The 22,579-nt window shown below is 38.4% G+C and overlaps 4 protein-coding genes across 5 annotated transcripts; 2 read left to right on the top strand and 2 right to left on the bottom strand.

Moving 5' to 3' along the window:
* Positions 1-566: 566 nt before the first annotated feature.
* On the bottom strand, positions 567-7,994 carry atg3 (autophagy related 3). Of its 2 annotated transcripts, none has more exons than XM_041978571.1 (12): positions 7,797-7,994; positions 7,511-7,552; positions 7,364-7,413; positions 6,967-7,037; positions 5,744-5,851; positions 5,130-5,182; positions 3,336-3,423; positions 3,227-3,261; positions 2,989-3,141; positions 2,761-2,888; positions 1,431-1,525; positions 567-1,375 (listed from the first exon to the last, which is right to left on the bottom strand). In XM_041978571.1, the coding sequence occupies exons 1-12, from the start codon at positions 7,866-7,868 to the stop codon at positions 1,119-1,121; spliced, it is 1,152 nt and encodes a 383-aa protein (XP_041834505.1). In that variant the 5' UTR covers positions 7,869-7,994; the 3' UTR covers positions 567-1,118. The 2 variants fall into 2 exon arrangements, with proteins under 2 accessions (XP_041834505.1, XP_041834504.1); XM_041978570.1 differs by having other exon boundaries at positions 567-1,295; positions 1,457-1,525.
* Positions 7,995-8,067: 73 nt separating this feature from the next.
* cars2 (cysteinyl-tRNA synthetase 2, mitochondrial) lies at positions 8,068-13,431 on the top strand. Its single transcript, XM_041978567.1, has 15 exons — positions 8,068-8,453; positions 8,539-8,589; positions 8,669-8,786; positions 8,870-8,941; positions 9,048-9,153; positions 9,242-9,322; positions 9,408-9,537; positions 9,912-10,045; positions 11,591-11,658; positions 12,173-12,239; positions 12,312-12,450; positions 12,545-12,668; positions 12,764-12,862; positions 12,937-13,152; positions 13,225-13,431. Exons 1-15 carry the CDS (start codon positions 8,233-8,235, stop codon positions 13,294-13,296), a joined length of 1,698 nt encoding a protein of 565 aa, XP_041834501.1. The 5' UTR covers positions 8,068-8,232; the 3' UTR covers positions 13,297-13,431.
* On the bottom strand, positions 13,430-16,763 carry LOC121635436 (DDRGK domain-containing protein 1-like). The gene is made up of 8 exons (XM_041978573.1): positions 16,574-16,763; positions 16,110-16,253; positions 15,874-15,995; positions 15,660-15,761; positions 15,459-15,581; positions 15,339-15,377; positions 15,142-15,247; positions 13,430-13,700 (listed from the first exon to the last, which is right to left on the bottom strand). The coding sequence occupies exons 1-8, from the start codon at positions 16,659-16,661 to the stop codon at positions 13,540-13,542; spliced, it is 885 nt and encodes a 294-aa protein (XP_041834507.1). The 5' UTR covers positions 16,662-16,763; the 3' UTR covers positions 13,430-13,539.
* A 3,620-nt stretch (positions 16,764-20,383) lies between these two features.
* Positions 20,384-22,579, top strand: LOC121635440 (lymphocyte antigen 6D-like). The gene is made up of 4 exons (XM_041978578.1): positions 20,384-20,475; positions 21,336-21,399; positions 21,976-22,098; positions 22,358-22,579. The coding sequence occupies exons 2-4, from the start codon at positions 21,351-21,353 to the stop codon at positions 22,456-22,458; spliced, it is 273 nt and encodes a 90-aa protein (XP_041834512.1). The 5' UTR covers positions 20,384-20,475; positions 21,336-21,350; the 3' UTR covers positions 22,459-22,579.

Below are 22,579 nucleotides of genomic sequence, written 5' to 3'. Positions count from 1 at the left end.
ACTATCCTGGTGTAAATACACCCTAAATCCATCTCCTCTCTTATGTCACTCTCTTACTTTCATTAAATTATGGAACAATTTTTCAAAATAGGCCTATTTACTGGTAAATAATATTAGAGTTACAGAAAAGCTTTTAATTAGTTTTTTTTCTGAATTGCCCTTGAAATAGTGGTCAGTCGAGGTAGTAGGGTGTGCCAATCAAGATGAAGTCCCACCCCTACCAGCTTAGACTCGCAGCAGAGTTCAACATTCGGCTCTTGTAAGAATCGGCTTGCTCGAAAACAGCACATCACTAACAAGAAAAGTGTTCATGCACAAAGGAAAAATATACATTTTCCAACAAAAAACATACACATTTATTCTGTTTGCAGTATTTGGGAAACTTTATTGATAAACACACATATTTTCAAACTAGCCACATAAGCATTTTACATGAGGGGAGTAAATGGACAGGCAGCAGGTGGAATGAATATTTAATCCAGAACAGAATAATATGCTTCATTTAGCTGTGAAAGTACATTATCATTCGTTTTAATAATAACAAAAAGACCCCAAGAATTAGTGGACAGATTTTATGAGAAATTTATTGAAGGACAGAGAAATGTGATGATAAAACTGCTCTTTATTTGTTATATATCTGAAAATGCAAACCTCCACATAGTTCATACACACAGTAAGTATTAACACGTTACACCTGCAGAGTTTAAATAACCGGTCCGTCGCAAGTCGGAGTGAAAACATAGAAAGCGTGCTGTTTTATCACATTCAGATGATGCAGCATTAAGACAAAGTGGCATGAGGAGAGGACTGAGACAGGAACCACTGTGACTCCTGCAGCTGTAGAGAAGTGTCAATGATGCAGATACTCAAGAAGCTTCCATCTGGTTTTTAGCAGACACACACAGCTTAAGAGATAAATGTTTCCAGAGCTGAAGGAAGAGTGAACACAGAGCTTACATTCAACACAATGAAGGTTTTAAAGTGACATTTCCACATCTTTTTCAGTGAGTTGTACTGAAAGCATCTTACAGGACTTTGATTGATCCACATTTGGGCTTTTTTTTGTTTTAAATAAAGAAAATAAAGCAATGATTTAATGGACATGTTTGTCACTTGTCTTAACGTTCCCGTATCCACGAAGATAAACTGGCTGTGTCCGGATGAACTCTCTGATCTGTGACGTTGAAGCTGAAGCAGACTCTGGCTGACGGAGCTACATGGTAAAGTGTCTCGTGTAATCGTACTCTATTGTTGGAATGACAGCCTGCACGAACTTCAGGAAAATCAGAAGATACCTGAAAGTTCCAGTTAAGGATCAGCTGATTGTAAAGAGATGATATAACGGTTAAAGTGCTTAAAGAGGTAAACAGACCAGCTGACATCACACCTGCATCTTCCACACTTCTCACATGGTTTTCAGACCAATCAACGGGGTGGTGTCAGTATTAAAGGATACATATGGACTCCCAGCTCTCCTCCACCTTCTGCCACGGTCTCGATGATCTTTTTCATCACTTCAGCATGTCTGAAAACACAAGTGGACAAAAATGGTCAGACTTTATAGACAAAACAGACTTTTAGTACTCTGTAGTACTTACAGTTAATAAAATTCATTCAGAGCAAGGAATCGACCAATCAGGAACAAACTAATGTGTGTGATGCTGGGCAGACGTGTTAGTTTACTGGTTTCCAGCTCAGACAAAAAAACAGATTCATGTCTTTTAAATCTTGGACAGATCAAACACAGAGCACGTTTACATGACCATAGAAATCCGATAACTGGGGGTGATCAGATAATTGTGATAAAATTGATATTAAAACAAACCTATTCAGGAGGTCATGAAGGGAAAGATCTGACTCACCTGTTTGAGCACACATTCGCTAGAAAGTGGAGCAAGCAAGTGTGAGAGGAGACAAAATTTACAAATTTTTGGGCCTCATGTACAGGCTATGATGACACCTGACTGTTAGAAAGCCTTTAGAAAGTGAATTTTGCATAATATGGGACCTTTAAAGGTGTTTTTCAGGCAGTGGTTTGCTTCTGAAGTGCTGTAAAAAGTTTTGGGAATCTCTAAAACCAACCACAAACATAACAGGACAGCATAAGAAAATATAACTCTCTACTTGTCAGCTTTGATGTGTTACAGTCTGTTCTTTCTTTTGATTTAATTGGATATTAAGTCTCTAAATAGTGTTTTCTAACAAAAAAATTAGTTGTATTTTAAAATCTAAAAGTTTAAAGGCATTTTTTTTAAATGAGTACTTCCTTCATATATTCTTGGGTCAATAGGATCATGTAAACACACCAAATTTCCCAGTTATACTCCTGTCTACCGCCTGATTGTTAAATATCTCATTCAAAATCGGATTTTCTGAACATTTCCTCTAAAAAATCTGATTAAAATAATAAATAGAGAGATCCAAAATCCTCTCTGTAAAAACCTTTGATTTGTTGATTTGTCAACACAATAATATTAATAAAAATAACCTGGTTTAATCCAGTCTATTGGTTTTTCTTTCCCTAGAAATATATGTAAATGAGCACATTTTTTGCTATACGATGCCTGATTTTACATATTTAAACATACAATTTCAGAAAACTTGCAGTACAAAAAATAAAAGTCTTGACATGAGGAGTAAAACAGGAAAGTGTCATGTTGATATCTGTTAGATTTAAATTTTGCCCTTTTCCCCTTTAATGTCTTGTCTTCAATGTCGTCACATTTAAAGGATTCCCTTCCAGTCGAGGAGTTTTCTCACCTGCATGGGTGTACGGAGCACATGGCAGGTGGAGGAAGGTGTGGATGGTTCTCGATGGTGACCGTCTTCTTCACGTGGTCCTGACTGATGTCCTCATACATCTGTTCTACAGTCAGTGGTTGCCTATCCTGGGAATCAAACCAACATCCACATAAAATCAGCTGATTTCTGCTGCATCTTCTCATGATTTCGTCTGTGTCCTGTGTGACATGAAGCCTGACAACATACTTCATCGTATCCGAACAGCCAGAGTCGAGGAGTCTGGTAGTATTTGTCATAAGTGATGTAGAGGTCGTAGGTTCTGGTCTGAAGGATGGCGTCTTCGCTCCCTGGTTCTGCTTTGGCTTTAGTTTCCACTATTTTACTGGTGTCCAACGTTGCCTAAACAGTGGAGTCAGGTGGAGGTCAGACTCATGAAAACTAACAACAGCGAGTAGAAATAAATAAAGTCCACCTCTGAGATTACCTCGTCTGTTTCCAACAAGCCGCTCTCCTCGTACTCTGAAACAGAACAGAGACACACTGTTGGTGACGCTGCAGGAAGGAAACAAACCGGTTTAGGACGATATGAATACCTTCCATATCTGCTGCTTCTCCATCCTCATCTTCATCTTCATCCTCATCATCACAGCATGCTGCAGATGTGGCGTTCATGTTCTTGTCCTGTAATATTTCGGACTGTAAACGCGGTTTTCTGCTTCAACGAGACGTTTTACAGATGGAGGCGATGTTGCTGCCCAACAGCTTAACGATCATAAATCTTTGAGAAGCTTAATTGTCTCCATCTAAAAAGTCCTCCATCAGCAGCTTAAACGACTTCACGTCTCCAGTTGTTCTGAAGAAACTGGTCAGAAGTCGTATCATTGGAGAAAGACTTTGAGCTTCTTTTCACTGACTTCAGCTTTTCATTAAACACAATCCTCCCCAGTGAATTGGTAAGAAAATGAAACAAGCTCAGACTTCTTCTCAGTTTGCTTTTAGATTCAGGATTTCCTCAAAGATGGCGCAGCCACAACAACCTGGTCCTCACCAGCACAATAACTAAGGAGAAACAGGTCTGACTGTCATCACTACTGCAGCTCTATTTCCTGGAGGTCCTGAAAAACAACACACTATCCAAGGAGCGCCTGGTTTCCTTCTATAAAGAGACTTTATAGACCAAGAAACTTGCCTAAAAAACCACCAAGAATTTGTTCCCCCCATGGTTCTCTACTTTAACACAAAAAATATAAAAAATTACTTCCCTTTTAGAAATTACCCTCTTTCCTTGAGATTTATCTGCTGTATTGACCCTTGAAATACAAACTACAGGTTAAACAAAGCTATTTAAAACAGTAACAACATGAACGGTCAAAAAGACAAACATAAAATTAGCCTCAATGGCATTTTCATAAATAAAAGTTCCACAAATCAGAAGATTAAGCATCTCCTCTTTCCATTTTACTGTTTAATAAACTATAAAATGACTGTGGCTATACTATCAGATAACATCAGAATTAGTTTGACGACTCTGTTGAACTCTACTGATTCTAACATAATGATAGCTCACATTACCAAGTCAATCAGTTACCCCGTCTGTATGCGGCAGATCCAGCACCGTGTGGGGATATTTTATAAAAGCCAAAACAAGATGGAAAAACAGCACATCAGGGCGGCTCCAACACCAAATGAAGACTGACGGTTATTCCTCTTTTCAATATTTTCCCACAGCAAACATGTTGCAATTCTGACTAAACAGGTTTCACATTTTAATTTAAAAGCATTGACACAAATGATTAATTAACGTTTAAGTTTTGACAATTTTAAAAGTTTTATATATGCTTGCCTCATCTATAAATGTCTTCATGGCCTATCCCCTTCTCCCCTAGAGGAATTTATAAGATGCAAGAATAGTAACCTTAAGACCAGATCTGCTTTTAGAGGGGACTGTAAGGGGCCACTTAGGCGAACGACTACAGGACAAACTATTTCCGTTATGGGTTGCAGGAAGTGGAATAATCTTCCAATAACTGTACAAGAGTTTTACTTTTATTTAGTTTAGAAAAGAGCTAAAAAAAAAGGCTCAAAACCAACCAAATATGTCAGGCTTAATGTATGCATAATGTATATAATGTATTGTAAGTCTGTTATTGTGTATTTATTGTAAAGGCTATTTGTTATTGTTTGTTATGTTGTTTTAATGTCTGAGGACTACAGATGGAAAGTAGCTTCGAGCTAAATCTGGCATATAATGTACAAAGTGTTCATTAACATGCATTGTCCTCATCAAATAAACAAATAAAATAAAACAAATATAACCAATTTAGTCATCAAACTTCGATTTTGATTCGTAACTTTGACTTTACATTGAACTCTTCAATAAGACCCACCTTGTTATTGTCCAGTGAAATTTCTTGAACAGCATCTGTGACTCCTAACACGCCTGAAGAGACAAACTCAGGTTAATCTTCTGAAATATTTTTATATCTAGACAATGCAAGTTTTCATTATATCTCATTATTTCCAGTTGAGACATAACTTTTTTTTCTTTAACCTCTGATTTTCTGTGGGGAAGCATGACTTGATAAAAGTGGAATTATGGAAAAGAAAAAAAAAGTCTTAAAACCGATGAGATTGAAGTGAGATTGTATTTTCTAACAGTGTGTAACACATCACACTTTTGTCCCTTTTAGTGCATAATGAAATCAATCCTTTGTTTTTGTCACTTATGACCCCTGAGGTGTGTGTGATTGTGTGTTTGTTTGCTAACTCTCTGGATTCTGCTGGTTTCTTTTTTTTTTTACTCCCCCCAAAATCTGGAAAAACTAAGATTATTTCACTGTAAAGCAGCTCTATGACTCGGTTAGGTTGACTTTAAGTCTGGTTGAGCATGGGAGGAGGAGGAGTCTGAATGGTAAGTTTACAGACAGTAACAGACCCAAAAAATATCAGCCCTAAATGCAACAGTGATCAGGACATGTTCAGCTGAGAGACTGTGTCCAACCTGCGTTGTGGTAAGTGTCCACCCAGCCCCCATCTCCATCATCCTCCTCTATGATGGCCTCCAGCTCATCAGAATACTCCATCTGTTTACAACGCTTGTAACATGGAACTGCAAGATGGAAAACAAACAGAAAGAAGAGTTAAACTCAAACCAGATGAGGAGAAAGCTCACACAACTCATCCAAAACAAACATCTGTATAAATACAGCAAGAATGAGGAGAAATATCAGGATTTATTAAATCATAACGCATCAAACTACCTCAAACACTGAAACATGCAAACTACTTTCTTAAAAAGTAGTTTGTATGTGTGTGAATAGCTGTGGTGTGTTGTTGATGCTGTGTCTCTATACAACACAGAACTGAGCATGATCGTTAACGTCGTCATGACAACAGTGCCTTGTCTCTCCACAGAGACTCTCAGAAACATCTCAGCTGATTTCAGGCTTGGCGCCCCCCTCAAGCAAACAGCTACTGTTCGGAAATGATAAGTTATAAAGAAAGCAGCAGCAGGGTCTGCTGAACACAAAGATGTAATTTTTATTATTTTACTGTCTTCTATGTAGTTTTTATGGCAGGTTAAAAACACCCCTCGCCTCCTGACTTGAGAAGAAAACCTTTGTTAAAAATGTATGGAAACCAATGGAGATAGTGATGAGCGCACTCTGTGCTCTGAGGTGACTTGAGAGAAAACTGTCAGACCGATTTTAATGCTTGTCACACTGAGCGAAAGAAGAGAAAATGGCTACGTTTTGATGTATAATTTGTTTATGTACAGGAAAAAGGTTGTTTGAAAATAATTTTGAATGGCAAAATTAGTGTGTGACATCATCGAGTGTAGACTCTGTGGCAATTTCTGGAATTTCATAAAACAAACTGTGACTGTGTCAAAACTAAAAGATATTAAAACGCCCTTTCAGATACAAAATGTTTTATCTTTTGTGCCCATTTACATTTTTAATGTTCCCACATGAAAGTATGCCTGAGTTATAGGGCTCCTGAGTGGGCTTGATTTTCCACTTATTTCAGTAAAATCCCATTATTTCGGAGAGAAATTTAGCAGTCTTTTTTTATTTTTAGAAACAAGGTGGGGTGTATTGCTACCAAAAGTGATACCACACTTGTCCAAATTGATCTGCACATTTGTTTGGGGTTTTCTTAAAACAGCGTGACAAGTAGCTTCAATGCTTTTAGTGTTGGTGGTAATGCAGCTTAAATTCTTACCGTTGCGTGTCAATAGAAACTGTTTATCCTGAGGCAAATACGGCTTCACCTTCACTTCTTCCCCAGTTGCCCTACAAGGAAAATTTGAGTTAAAAGAAAAGAATCTGAAATAAGGAAAATAATTTCTTCATAATCTAAATCAGGTTTTGACCACGTGATCAGACATGACTCAAAGTAAATGGCATGTTGCAACGTGAGATTCTCCGAGAGAGATATTGCGATATACTGTGAAAATCAACAGGGTGAAAATGAGAACTGTAAACTAAGGGTCCAGAAACTCAGATTTCATATTGGGCTGTGTGATACTGAAAAACAGAGTGAACACACACATTACATTGCTGTTTTCACAAGAGAATAGAGAGCACATATATCTAGTAAACACATCTGTGACACCCACCATTTCCATGTGGGGCAGTGATGAACCAAGTGATCTCCAGCTGCAACAAACTGAACATAAACAGAAAAAAGGGCATGAAGCTGGACTAAAGACTTTTACTTGGGAAGACAATTAAATAAACCTAAAATTGAAAAGATTTTTTCTCACCTCTTCTGGTGTAATGACTCCAGTCTCTTTGAACTTTGACTCCTGTAACAAGATAAATAAAAACTACATAAACATCTTCATGTGGAACCAGAAGTGCTGCGCATTTACCAGAACTGAGCTGATGCATTCTGGAAAGATCGATATCTCACTATCCTGTAGTCTAAGCAGCGTTTCGGCGAACAAATATGAGTTTTAAGACACATGCTAGTCTATGCTACTGAATAGCATTGCTAGTTTCATATTGTCATTTCATACGAGCTACCAGTTAAGCTAGCTGTAAGTTTACCTTTAACACTGGAGTGAGAAACTCTGCCACTCCGAGAGCTGTTCCCTTCACCGTGTTTATGACGTTCTGCATTTTTTCAGGATTATCCTAAAATAACTCGCCGACTTATTCAACGCGCCTTTAACTGACAAAAATCTTATTATTTTGACATAGCTACTCAGGCAGAGTGCCAGCAGGAACGATCACATGACCCGTAGAAAACTTCCGGCACGAGACTCTCGCGAGAAGTGGTTGCGAAGCAGCGAGGCATGCAGGTAGTGTAAAGAATCTTAATTTAACAATAAAAATGCAACAATTAAAAAATGAATAATAGTAAAGTAAAAAGACACAACGTGTCTAGCATTCATTTAATTATTACGAGGCGTCAAACTGTATTGTACTGCTTGACGAGAAGCTAAAACAAGCTAGCCGCGCGCGCACTGCTTCACTTTCTGCTATGCTGAGGTCACTGGTACTGAAGTCAAAAGTCCTACGCGGGGTCTTAAAATCAAACCAGTCCATGAAAATGGTAAAATGTAGATCCAAGGGATCAAGCTGTGGGTTTTCGGGAAAGACGTGGACAAAACCCAGTGGTTTCGACACGGGTTTAAAGACGTTCAACAGCCTCACCAAACAGAAAGAGCCTCTCATTTTGGCTCGAGACGGAGTAGCTACCTGGTATGGATGGGATACATTTGGTTATATGATTAATTTTATTAATACTCAATAACCTACACTAAACCGTGCATGTGTTATATCACAGGTACAGCTGTGGACCCACTGTGTACGACCACGCTCATCTGGGTCATGCATGGTAAACACACACCCTTACACACCAACATACAAGTTAAATCTGTGATATGAGTAAACTTTGGCTAAACTTTGTCTTCCAGTTCATATGTCAGGTTTGATATCCTGCAGAGGATTTTATCCAGACTCTTTGGGATTACTGTCATCCACGCCATGGTTATCACTGACATTGATGACAAGATTATCAGAAGGAGTCAGGAGGTACAAATCAATTAAAATCTGTTGGAATCAGTATTTTTATGGACATAATGTTTATTGAGAGCTTTTTTTTTCTCATCTTCCAGGAAAATGTTTCCCCAGCCATCATTGCCAGAATGTATGAGGAAGAATTTAAGAAGGATATGTTGTCATTAAAGGTGTGTTTGGACATATGAATTGATATTTAACCCGTATTTGTTAATTAGATATTCTCTTTTAAGTGAGAAAAAAAGTCATGTTTTCATATTCCCTCCTTATTTTTAGGTGATTCCTCCTGCTGTGTATCTGAGAGTCACTGAGAATGTTCATCATATTGTGACCTTTATTGAAGGTATCATCAAAAATGGACATGCTTATGCCACAAAAGAAGGTGAAACAAACTCAGCTAATTTTGTTTGGAGATTGTAACTCCTGTGACAAGCATCTGAGTTCACGTGTGTGTATTCATTTGGTTGCAGGTGATGTATATTTTGACGTCCCATCCATTGGTGACAGTTATGGAAAGTTTGTTGGAGCCGTGGGTTCTCAGGGAGAGCCTGGTAAGAAATATAACCCAAGTTTCAGCATCCAGCACTCTGTGATTCCTGGCAATAAACAAACTGTGTGTTCTCCGTGGTTTTCCAGGCGGCTCCAGTAAACGAGACTTGAGGGATTTTGCTCTTTGGAAGCGGTTTAAACCTCAGGAACCATCCTGGGATTCGCCGTGGGGCAAAGGAAGGCCTGGCTGGCACATCGAATGCTCCACTGTTGCAAGGTGTCAGTTTACCTCAGCTTTATTTGTATGGCGTGTAATCAGTCCCATTCATTGTAGTCCAGTTATAATACAATTCAAACAAATCCATAATATGATCCAAATGAATCCAATTTATAATAAACCAATTTGTAAAATTAATTACCTAGCTAAGGAAACCAAGGAAGTACATCAAATCTTTGATTTAGTCTTTCATCCTGAGCTGTATAGTGGAGTTGCATAGCTTAAAATATAAGAACTGTATGTTTCACTCTGTACTGCCTTTGTAAAGAAAAAATTATGATCCCCACCAGCCCACAGAGGTGGATTAATGCAGTTTATTGGATAATTAGTTTAATAATAGTAACAGAAATGTAAAATTTTGTTTGTCTTTTCAGTGATGTATTCGGGAGTCAGCTGGATATTCACTCCGGAGGGATTGACCTGGCCTTTCCTCACCATGAAAATGAGATTGCTCAGAGTGAAGCGTATCATCAGTGCAAACAGTGGGGAAACTACTTCCTCCATTCAGGTGAATCCTGCAGGCCTCATAAATCCCAGCAGGGCTTTATTTTTGCAGGCTTATTAATGAGGCTAGTTCAAACTAGTGTGAGGCTCTGCTTCTTGAAACAGATTAACTTTTTTCTTTGAAAAGAAGCAAAATCTGTTGTGAGGAAGGTCAGTTTTAGTGATGGAAGTTTGGTTTTCAGCCAGTTTAGGCAACGAAGAACAACAAAATTAATTAAAATACAAGTTTATTTTTATTTATTTACAGTTAAAATGAACCCAATACATGAAACATAAATACAAAACAGTCATCAGAGCCCAGGTCTAAACTAAAAGCTTATTGGGCGGTTCCCACCGTCGCCATCTTGGCAGAGTCAATTGTGTTGTCATTACCAGAAAATCCAAAAATGGGCAAAGAGGTGGAGCTGAGAGGGGGGGGGGGGGGGGGGTGGGGGGAGTGCTGTGAAGTTGGGGGTGGATGATTGACACCCATCAAACTCCGAGCTGCCAGTAGGTAAGAGATAACTGAGCTAACCCGGAGCTAACCAGCTAACGGAGGTAGGCGGGCTAAAGCTAAGGTGCACTGCTAGCCGGCTAAAAACCGCGGTTGAGCTACACTCTCACTTCTTGCCGCGGATATTAGATACCTGTCAATCAAAAGGACACGCCCCTAATTGTTTCGAATTTCAAGATTAAATAACATCTAAACGGATGAATTAGAAAAAAAATTCACCCCCTCACAGTTGTCATGAAGGTAAACCAGACTTTTTAATCCTAAAATATTTTTTTGTACCAGGCTTTAAACATGTTTATTTCTGCTGTGAAGTTGGTCTTTTTAACATGGGAGTCTATGGGGATTCGCTCTGTTTTGGAGCTAGCCCCTAGTGGATGAAGGAGGAACTGCAATTTTTTTGCACTTCCGCATAGGCTTCACATTTTATCAGCCGAGGTTGTCGCTTGATTAAGACAAGTAAACATATTATTATAGTAGTCTGATCATGAAGGGACAAAAGCATGAATTATCAAATATAGTTCACTTATTTTTTGAGTGATATTCCAGGGACATCAGCAGATAGTTTACTACCATCACTGAAATGCTGAGTTCCCCTGAAATAAGAGAAGAACAACAAAAAGAAAATGGGTTCTAGTAAGGCACCCTGAGGAACCCCACATGATGGCTTCTACCCGATATGTATAAAGAAAACCATTTTAGGACAGATCCAGACATTCCTATCAGATCCTTTAAAGCTATGAATGTTTCATTCATGCTTGGATTACATTTGGCTCAGTTTTCCTTGTTATCTGCATAAAATACAAACTGCTCTGTGGTTAATAAAAGTGTAGATTGATGAAATCCTTTGACTTTGACTGGAAATATCTCCACTTTAGATTTACAAAGGGCAGTTTGGATTTATGTCAGTATTTATTGTTTCTACCCAAATTATTTCATTCACATGAATGAAGACCCACATTTTGTTCTCAGAAGCTGTAAAGCTGTACATGTTGAGAGAATTATTAGTGAAATATTTATATTATTTTCTCTGTTAACCTGACTGTTTGCTGTTCTCAGGTCACTTACACCTGAAGGGCAGCACAGAGAAAATGTCAAAATCTTTGAAGAACTACATCACCATCAAGGTAATCCCCTGCTTAGGTTTTAACTGTTTAAAAGAAATGATTTTTCTAAATTTCTGTTATAAATAGATAATTAAAATTACTGAATTTGAAATAAAATGTAATTAAAAATGTGTTATCCTTAGAAATATAATTAAATTAACTGTAAAACCTATTTAGATTGAATTGAAAATGTTTTAAAATTTAAATAATTTAAACTATTATGAATTATGAATTAAATTTAAAATGCAGTTCATAAAATATTAATCTAATAATTGTATTATTACTAGTAAGTATAAATGATATAGTATTTTAAGAGAGAAGTTCAATCTCCTGTTGATCCGATTGGTTGAAATTAACCTCTGTAATGTGGTGATAAACACAAGCTCAACCAATCACACGTCCCACATCTTTTGGGAGTTTTTAACCTGTTCTATTTATTATTTGCTGATCTATCATAAATGCGTCATCACTTCCTGAGTTAATTAAAATACTTTGGGCTGCATCTTCTAGCTAATCTTTGTTTTTCTTCCTTCAGGATTTTCTGAAGTCGTACTCTGCCAGTGAATTCCGGATGTTTTGTCTTTTGACTAAATACAGATCAGGTGGGTAAAATAAAGACGTTCTTGTATTTGCTGAACTGTGTCTGACCCATGCCGACCTGCTCGCCTGTGCAGCCGTAGATTACAGCGACGGCAGCATGTCGGAGGCGCGGAGCTCTCTGGAAACTGTCCGTACCTTCATCCACGCCGCTCAGGCTTACATGGCGGGCCAGCTGCAGTGTTCGCCGGTGCAGGAGGGTTTTCTGTGGGAAAGGTAGTGACTTCTCGTATTTTTTCCTTGATGTTCCACATCTGGAGTTCTCCATCCCTCCGAGACATTTCCTCTCTGTGTTTCCCTGCATCTCCAGGCTGGCTGAGGCCAAATCGAGCGTGATGAAAGCTGTGGCAGACGACTTCGACACGCCGCGAGCCGTCAGTGCTCTGATGAATTTGGTTTATCACGGAAACTGCCAACTTCAGCCGGTTTCTACGGTAACTATGACTGCTTTCTGAGATCAGGGGTTTGGTAGAAGCACCGAACAAGTTTGTGGAGTTAGCAGCAGTGAACTTTTTGTGTTTGTGTTAAGATTGAGGGAGCAGCTCGGAGCCCTGCGGTGTTCGGAGCAATGGTGACCTACATCAGAGATATGTTGGAGGTGTTCGGAATCGACCTGCTGCACAGTCAGGTCAGGAATCGCGACATTTTAGTCCCAACTTCTTCACAGCAGATTTTTTTAGTTTTCCATGTGTCTTTGTGCAGGAGGCGGACGTCCTGAGTAGCTCTGGAAATCTGCACGCCGTCGTGGAACAGCTGACTCGTTTCAGAAGCGAAGTCCGAGCGTTCGCGCTCGCTCGGCAGGAAGATCCGACCTCTGGATCTTCGAACAAACCTAGACTTTACCCAGACAGGGTTCCTCTCCTCAAAGCCTGCGACTCACTCAGGATCGACCTGGCTCCTCTGGGTGTGTTAATAAAGGTACGACAGGTTGGTTCACACAGTCTGAACGGAGAAAAGGTTCCTGGACTGATGGGTTCTTCCTGTTTTCAGGATCGAGGAACCTCCTCCACGTGGGAGCTAAAACTGAATCAGAGGGTCCAGAAGAAAGACCAGGACACATGAAGCTAAAGAGACTCAGAGATACAAATGATCAGGATTTCAGAGCTGAAACTACCTCAGTCTGTCTGGGGTCTACGAACTGTTAGATTTTCTCATTTTCTAAATCACAACATGCAATAAATTTTAGTTTCATCCTCATTTGTGGGATTTTATGTTTTTATTTATTTTCCCCCAAATGAAAAAAAGCAGTCCAGTTTCATCTTTCCAGCAGCTGCAGATCTGAGCTCGGTTTCCTCTTCGTGTCCGTCAGGCAGCGCTGCGGCTTTCGGGCATCAGGTTGATCAGAGAGTTGCTGGCCTGAGCCAGCTCCGCGATGGAAACTCTGCCTCGCTGTCTGATGAACTGAGCCACAGAGTCCAGCTCTTCTGGAGTGATGGAGATAAACTTCCCTCTGTCGTCGATCACACCTGCAGCAGATTATAAAGGTTGGATTAGCTGCCGTCGTGTTCTACTGTCTTGTAGTTTTTCAGTAGGACCTGGTCTAATGTGGTTTATGTGTAGACCACAAATCAGAAGCTAACTTTAGAGACATAATTCTGCCAACTCTGACACATTTCTTCCACCCACGCTCAGCGTCTGTTTCCCTACAACTATATTAGTGAGGTTTCCTATAAAACTTTGTCATTTTATTTAGAAATAAACAGCCTGATGTTATTTGCTTCTACATGGTCGTGTATTTACAATTCTTCACCCTTCTGCACACACAGGTGAGCGCAGTCACACCTCAAATGTGTCAAGCTACACAGATAAAAACGTTTAGGCTTTAATAAATGCTCCCTACATGTGGAAACACTCACTCCTCAAACCAGCAGCATTTATTTATCAAGTCCTTCATCAGATCTTTACAAGGCCAAAAACTCATCTGTACTCGTGTTTTATTGATAATTCCAAAGCATTTGATTAAGTAAATAAACAACTATTAAGTTAAAACAACAGGGAGTGTCTGGGTATATTAGGAGGGTTTTTACTTACTGGTCTGCAAACCCGTGTTTAAACTGTCTAATACGAGAGTCAGTCAACGGATTAAATACCGCGGTCATTTTTTAAAAAGCTGATATGAGTGATGATGATGATGGTATATATAAAGTTATATGCACAGGCAAACACCATTGCACGTAAATTTAGTTTTTGCTCTACTCAAGTTAAAGTTCCCCGTTTAAAACATATTGTACACCCCTCTACACGCCCATCTGTGCTCATCTTCCATGCAGAAGTTACACGTTGCATACAGTGATACTATGCGAAGGTTTTCCAGAGGAGGGAGTGTCAGCCAGATGTTTGTCAGGAGTGGGCACAGCCTAGGCACTTTTAAGAAACTTTATGTTGAAGTTTGTGCGATGTCTGGATGTTTCCACAAATAGTTTCATCGTAGCATCTCAGATCCTTCTGAGAGTTTCTCCTGTTACTCATCCATCCTGGCTGAAATGTCTGTATGTTATTAGGTGATCCTGATCTTTCTATGATTTTATATCGATCACCGTCTCTGCTCTATCGTATGTGCAGTCTTGCATAAATCTCAATGAGCCATTTTCCAAATCCTGCTTAAATCCTGATTAGTTAGTAATGTGTTTGGCTAAGAGCAAAGCTGCATTCCTCTCATATCATTGACTGATAAAGTCAAGTGATTCTAACATGATGATGTGCACACAACAATAAGTTCTTATCTATCATTATCCTGTTGATGGGTACACTGTGGTCATAAAGGGGATGGACATGGCTAGCTGAAATGGAGCAATGTTTTTTTCCTCATGATGACTTCAACCTAAATCTTATATTTTCCACTAGATGTTCTGCATTATGTTTTTTTTTCTAAAGCTCCCAGGTTTTCATCTGTAAACGTCTACTGACCTGTGATGGTGCCTTCAGCCAATAAGTCCTGCAGTCTGGCGATGGCATCCTGTGTCCTCATCCCAAACTGGGATGCCAAGTCCTCCAGGAGAACCACCTTCGAGGTCTGCAGACAGACGGGATTGGTAAAATGTGATTTAGCCACCATGATTGTTGTGTTTACACGGGCTGGAGTGGACGGAGCTCGTCCTACTTACCTCGATGTACTGGATGAAATCTTGCAGCAGGCTGAGTGACTGAGAGCAAAGAACACAAACATTCATTTTAAAACATCTACACACTGAGATGTGTTAAAAAGATGTTGGCAGTGAGCGGACCTGGTCCTCAGAGAGCTGCTCCTCCTCTCCCTGGTCCTCTATGACAAAAGATGCCTTGAGTTTTAAATACTCCTCTTCCTCTCGCTGTTCCTGCTCCTCTTTAGCTCGCCGCTCGTCTTCCTCCTGATTAAACAGCAGCAGAGAACATCAGCGTCTTCCTCAAGCAAACAAAAAATTGATGCAGACAAGTGAGTGTGACACCTGTTTCTGTTCCAGCTGTCGTTCCTTCTCCTCGGCCTGACGTTTCTCCTGCTCTCGAAGTTCCTGCATCCTCTTCCTCTCCTCTCTTTCCTCCATCTCTGCCTGAAAATGAAACGGATTCAGACAAAAACTCAGTAAAGTAAAACCTCTGGTTCTTGATCCTGTGGTTGGGGACAGTTTTATTAGGATTAACCGTGTCTTAGGTCTTGCTAACCTCTCTCTGGGCTTTCTTGGCCTGTTTTTCCTCCAACTTCCTCTGCTTCTTGGCTCCAATTTTAGCAGTTGTCTGTAAGTTCTGCTGATCCTCCTCCTCCTGATCCCCCACAGGCTCTTCCTCTGAAATCCATCCATAACAGATATAATCAGTGATGTTTGGTGCTCAAACCCTGTCAGAAATTTATTAAAATCTTCATGTGATAACACATTAACAGAGGAGTTTATGTTGTTTACCTCTATCTTCTCTCTGTGGTCTTCTGTTGGCCATCCCAGCAGCGAGGTTTCTCCTCCTTCGCGGCATCCCTGCTCCTCGCTCCTCTGCGGCCCGCACAGGGGGCCCCGCTGCCCGGATGACATCTCTCCGATGATCCTCATCAGCTAAAGAAAACAACATGTTTATTACATTATCGAGACTTTTAAAAATGGACAGGAAAAGCGTCAGTCTAGGTGTTCACAGTAACAGCAGTTGTAGAAAGGGTAACAATTTTGTCCAAAGCAGCACCCGTAGTGTTATAAACACTGACAGCTGTGAGCTGACGTAGCTTAAAAGTAACAACAGAAATTAGTAATTGCTGTTTGATGAAGCCCGACATTTAGTAGGACTTAAACCCAAAGGAAGAAGTAGTTGTCGAATTAAAAAGGTCAATGTGCAAACCGTAATCGTAGAAATGCTAAACATTAGCTTAAAGGCAACTTACCGTCTTGTAGTTTCCGCTGAACCTTCCGCGCAAACAAAATAAGAACAACGAGGATAGCAGCAGCTATCACATACAAAACTACATCCATACCGTCCTCTTCTTTTATTTTAATAAATATACATTCAGAAACTCTGATACCTATCCACTACTCAACCACACACGTACAACGTCAGAATTCTTCTTCTTTGGTTTTTAAGCATACTACGTTTCGGTGCATTACCGCCACCAAGTGGTATGAACTGTGTACAACAGCGCTCTGCTTCTGCTTCATGGTAACAATGATTATGCGTTCCGGTATGAAGAAAGGAAGACGTACACAGGAAAAATAAACCGACTTTAAGGAAATAAGGAAAGACAGGTAAACATAAAACAGATACATGTACATGTAAATTAATTTGTCATTCTTTTACCAAGGTTAATAGCTTTACAGCTTAAATTTTTTTTCTGTGAATTGAAAATTAATGAAAAGTGTTGAACAATTTTGTCCACATGCATTTATTTTTATGAATAAAGAACTTTTCTAAACATAACTAATACATGAAAGGCTATATCCTGCAAATTTTTAGCAGTAACTACCCCAAACAACTTATTCATTTTGTTCAAAATTTTCTTGATTTTTTACAACAAATTCTGGGTTTCCAGCAGAAATCTAAATTTAATTGTCTAAACCATATACTATGTTTATTTATTTATTTATTTTATAAATTGACTTTTTTAAAACTTGATAAAAGCCCACTTCTACTTTGGCGTCCCACGTTCTTTGCTTCTGTTACATTTTTCCAGATGGCCTTCACCTCCAATTTGCTTGATGTTAGAAGTAAATCTTCAAATTTATTCTACTTTCTCATTTCCTACTTAAGCCCACCTGCTGCATTTACAGCTGCAGTCTGAGCTGCTGACTCAGCAGACTGCTGCAGCTCTCCACTGTTCAGAAAATTGATGAGAGTTTAACGATGGCCGGGAGTTCATTAGCTGCTTCTCTGCATATGGTTTGGGGGACTCTGAGACAGTTCAGCATGTAAAATTATGTAAAATCTCTCATTATTTACTACCTGCTGATTAATTGAAACCATAAATGAAGTATCAGACCCCCAACCTTTTCACTGATGGATGACCATCTTTTTATCTGTGCAGGAGGTGTCTAGACCAACTGAGAGGAAAATTTGAACCTCTACACATTATGAGGTCCATTCTTCAAAGACTTCAGGACTGTAGCAAAGATTTATACGGCTGAAGGGTATAATTTATCCAAATGCTGTAAACAAGGCTCATAAAATCATAAAAACTAAATGTAAAGTTGGAACTCTCAGGACGGAAAGCAAACTTGACCCAGTTTATCTTAGAAGGGGAAAGATGGGACAAGACTGGATGCTTGTGTGGCTAGCTCCATGCTGGGAGCTGTCAGGCTGCTGATGCTGGGCTGAGGTCTTGGCCTGATCTGTGGCCGTTCTCTTTACAAAAAGCCAGAAATATCCCACTTTCTCCTCATTCTTTTATCTTGTTAGATGCAACACTTTCATTTTCATGCCATAGTTTACTTAACTAACAGCCTTCAACCTCTAACTGCTCTTAGCTCTAGCTTAGTCAGTGCTAGGTAACTTGAACACTGAGATAATCTTTGAGCATCTTTAAATTTTTTTCCACGGCAATGTGAAGTTCACAATTAACTGAGGTGATGTGTAGTCCTAAATACCCCCACGGAAAACTAAATATGACATGGTTTCCCAACATTATCTTAAAATTAATCTAGTGCTACCATATAGCTAGTTTAGCACTGCTACGTTGCTTCATGCTAACATCTGGTTTATAGCCTTACATAACAATAATAGAACAACGATAGAACAGAGTAGAAAAATAGAATAATAGTTGACAGAGAGAAGGAAAATTCTGTGTTTTAAGGTGATTGTTTGCTTTGTGCTTTTGGAAAACTGTTGAAATCTGCTGACCTTTTCATTTACATTGGAATGAACTGTAAGTGAAAAGTGCTGATTAATATGGTTTCTTACATTTTGTTACATAAACACAACCAGGAACTTTTATTTTTATATATATAAAAAAAATGCAGTTTTTTTAAACCAGTCATTGGTAGTGAAAAATGTGTTAGATAACTGAAACTAATTAATGGGATTTATAATAAAAAAAAAGAAAAAAAGATATTTAGTGAATGAAATGAAAATACTTTATTCATCTCTGAAGGGAAATTCTAAAGACAGAAAGAAATATTTGTTATTATTATAAATATTACTAAATATCTAATATAATTGTATTTAATATGTAATTTTAAAATGTAATAAAATAATTATAAATGATGTTTATAGTACATGGAATGATTGATAATTCTAATGAAGTTAGAATAAATGAAAATATTTATTATTTATTTCTTATATCAAGAAATGTTATTTGTTATAGAACAAAACTTTAGTTTAAACAGTGTTTCTAGACATTTGTTGTAAGACTGATGGCACCATTTAGAACCAAGCCATTGTTATTTTGTAGAAAATGTTCTTCGTTAAAGTGGAATTATAGAGTTTGGACTTCTGAACGAATTAAAAATCCAGCAGTGCTTTGACTTAATCACATTTAAACATAATAACAGCAGCTCCTCACTCAGGGGAAAATGACCTCACCCTCCTAATCATCAGTATGTTGATATGAGACTTAGAGCTGCAGGAGGAAGGTTGACCTGCGTAACATGAACCTTTGAGCTATGCCCTCTCTTCAATTTAACCTTCGTACAAACTTTGTAGGGTTAATATGGTGAATTTAAGGAAGACAAAGTCATTTAGAAACACTTTTTTCCAAAGATGTGTTGCAAACAGTTTCGGTCATGCCACTGTCTCCAGGTCAAAATAGCTGTTACGCAAAATTATGTTGTGTTATCACTATAACAGATTGTTTTTGCAGCGTTATTGTAAAAATAAAATGTTTTGCAGATGTGAAAGATCATACACCTGCAGAACAAGCGAGGCAGAGAATTTCCCATCTTAAGTGTTGTTACATCTGTGGTTGCATGTGTTATGTGAATACTTTGGTAAATTCCTCTTTTTGAATTATCAGTGAAAATCCGTCATGATGCAATCAGCTCCAACTAACAGAAACCAGATCTGACCTGAAACCAAACCCAGAGAAGCAAGAGAAAAATGTTTCTTTGCATTTTTCCGATCCAGAGAACAATAATAAACATATCCAACACCTTCTGTTTCTTCAATGTTCCTCTCAGCACAGCGACATTAGCTGAGGAAAAGCAAACATTTTCTTCCACACATTGATCTGTTTAACCAGGTTCTGCTCATTGCAACTGTTTATGGACACTTTGGTGTCCCAGCTGGGATGAGCTGATGTTCTCACATTAGACATTAAGTTAGGATCATCTACAGATTCTGTAACACAAAATCTATTCTTTAGGTCTGTAACAGAAGCAGTTTTGGTCTGTGGAGGACCACAGGCTAATTATTAACTTAGCTAAAGTAATATTTATTCAGTTTATTTATTACGGAGCTTGATTCAGCTTGATTCATTTCACTGTATTCTAATTATAACCCAATTAAGACAAATCTATGATATGAACCCTTATTAGTCCAACTTATATCTTTTGTAATGTCTCAGTGCAGATGTCTGTACATACAAGCATCAAATAAAACCAGAACAAGATTAAAATAATTATGTTTAAACACTGTAAGTCTGTTTAACAGCCTGAGTGAAGTTCTCAGCCTCATATTTTGCTGTGTAAGTTCCTTTTTTTAGGCACAGCTGGTATTTCCATGTTGCTGCAATCAGGACGGTCTATGGGCCGGGTCTGCAGGTGATGCTGTATTAAAGAGAGGAGGCACACCTCTTTGCTGAAAAGCAGGACACACTTCAGATCATCTGAACACAAGAACAAGCCGTCCCTCTGCTTACAGGTAGAAACCTACAGCTGTTTTATTCGTTTCAAGAGTCTCTTTAGAGTCTGGCTTGTAGATAATGAGCCAATTTAATCTATTTTTATAATAAAACTAAAGAAATGTGAGCAAACTGGAAAGGAAAAATGAATTAATGACACAATTTTTAGACCCAGCATGTCTCAGACTGGTGAAGCTCTGTCCATCGTTCCATCTGAGAGACTCTGCCTCTCTGAAATGCTCCTTTCATACCCAGTCACATTACTGGCCTGTTGCCAGTTCACCTCATTAGTTTTGAAATGCTGTGTTTGTTGCCCTGATTCTAACTTTTTAGAGATCATCAGTTTTAAAATGAGCTAAGATTATTTCCTATAATTGCTAAAATGTTCAGTTTCAGCTTCATACATGTTGTCTATGTTTTACTGGGAATAAAATATGAGTTCATATTATTTGCAAAACATTAAATTCCTTGTTTGATTTAAATTTTTTGCAGCATCCCAACTTTTTGAATTGGGGTTGTAAATTTTTAACTTGAACTTAACCGAGCTAATTCTTAATAACCTGACTCATTAATTCTGGTTAAAGCAAAAATAGCTTGCATAGGTTAGTGAGGGATATTTGTTTAAGTGTTTTGGAGTAAAATATTGAAGTGATACATCCATCCTCTCAAGTATTTGCAGATCTGATGAAATTAATACCTACTGCAGTCGAAAATCTAACTGATTTTACTGAGAAAGTACTTAGATTAGCTCATTTAAGGGACTGAATACATTTAAAATTTCTGAACAAATGAAAGTAGCTGTCACAAAAATTATAATATTAATTATAATATAATGATGATATAAAATAAGTAAGTGATGATGTAACCTGCTTTCTGTGTGTTCAGGATAAAAAAAATGAAGGCAGCAGTGTGTGTCGTCCTTCTCTTGTCAGTCCTGTACCAAGGTATGTATAAAGTTAGGTTTGAATGAGTACATGCTTTTTTTTATGTAAACATTTATGGATTGATAAAAAGGAAATTAAATTGATTAACAAAACAATGTATAATGATAATATAATAAATATTTAACTCATAAACTCTTTCACTGTCCAAACTATTTAATTTTATCCCAATTTCTATATTAATTTTACATTCCAGAAATAACATGAATTTAGATTAATTTAAGTTTATTGATCATTTATTTTTGTCAAACCACCATTGCAGTTTGCAACAACATCAGAAATTTCCCTCAGAACAGTAAATATATGTTATCATCTGCTAAAAGTACTTTTGGATACACTGAAAATACACTTTATGTAATTAATAAACCACTTTGGACCTAATACTGACCCCTGAGGGATGCCGTAGGTAATATCCAAGCAAGATAACAAATCTTTTTCCAGTTTAACTAATTTCCTTTTTTGCCTTTCAGATAACTTTTCATCCACTACAAGGCTACTAATCCCATAATATTAAACAAACTCTTAAACAAACATTTCCAAATTATTGTGAGTTCTCATGTGTGTGTGTGTTGTTCCCAGGAGAAGCTCTGAGATGCAACTTCTGCTTCTCCAGTGATGCAAACCTCTGCACCCCAACCAGCATCCAGACTTGTAGCGGAATATCTAATGCATGTGGTGCTGTCATACTCACCGGCCCACTGAGTAAGTCTTCTATGGAAGCTGAAAATGTCCCACCAGGAATATTTCATGTGCTATTAATTAGTAATTTGTTAAAACATTAGAGTGGCACACACGGGAACTCAAAAATCTTGACTGTGAAGCTTAAATACACATTTAATATGACAGGCTGGAATGTTAAAGTGTTCAACATTAGTTTTTGTTATTTTTTAACTGTATTAGGTTCAGTTGAGTTGAATCAATTTACTAAAAATGAACATTTGATTTTATTTTCGTTTTCCAGACTATTCCTTTCGTCAGTGCATGAACATGGCTGTGTGCCAGGGTTTCATCACAACACCTGGTGCGTTTGCACAGTGCTGCAGCACCGACCTCTGCAACTGAACCTCCTCACCTGGAATCACCTCTGATGTCTGACTTCTGAGGTTCTCTGCTGGCTTAATGGTGCTGCTGCATCAGCTTTGAGCGGTTCTGCTGATTGAAGCTGGATGGCAGCAGAGCATCA

This window comes from Melanotaenia boesemani, chromosome 24 (genome assembly GCF_017639745.1).
Source record: "Melanotaenia boesemani isolate fMelBoe1 chromosome 24, fMelBoe1.pri, whole genome shotgun sequence".
Taxonomy (NCBI): Eukaryota; Metazoa; Chordata; class Actinopteri; order Atheriniformes; family Melanotaeniidae; genus Melanotaenia; species Melanotaenia boesemani.
This window is presented reverse-complemented; position numbering and strand designations above follow the sequence as displayed.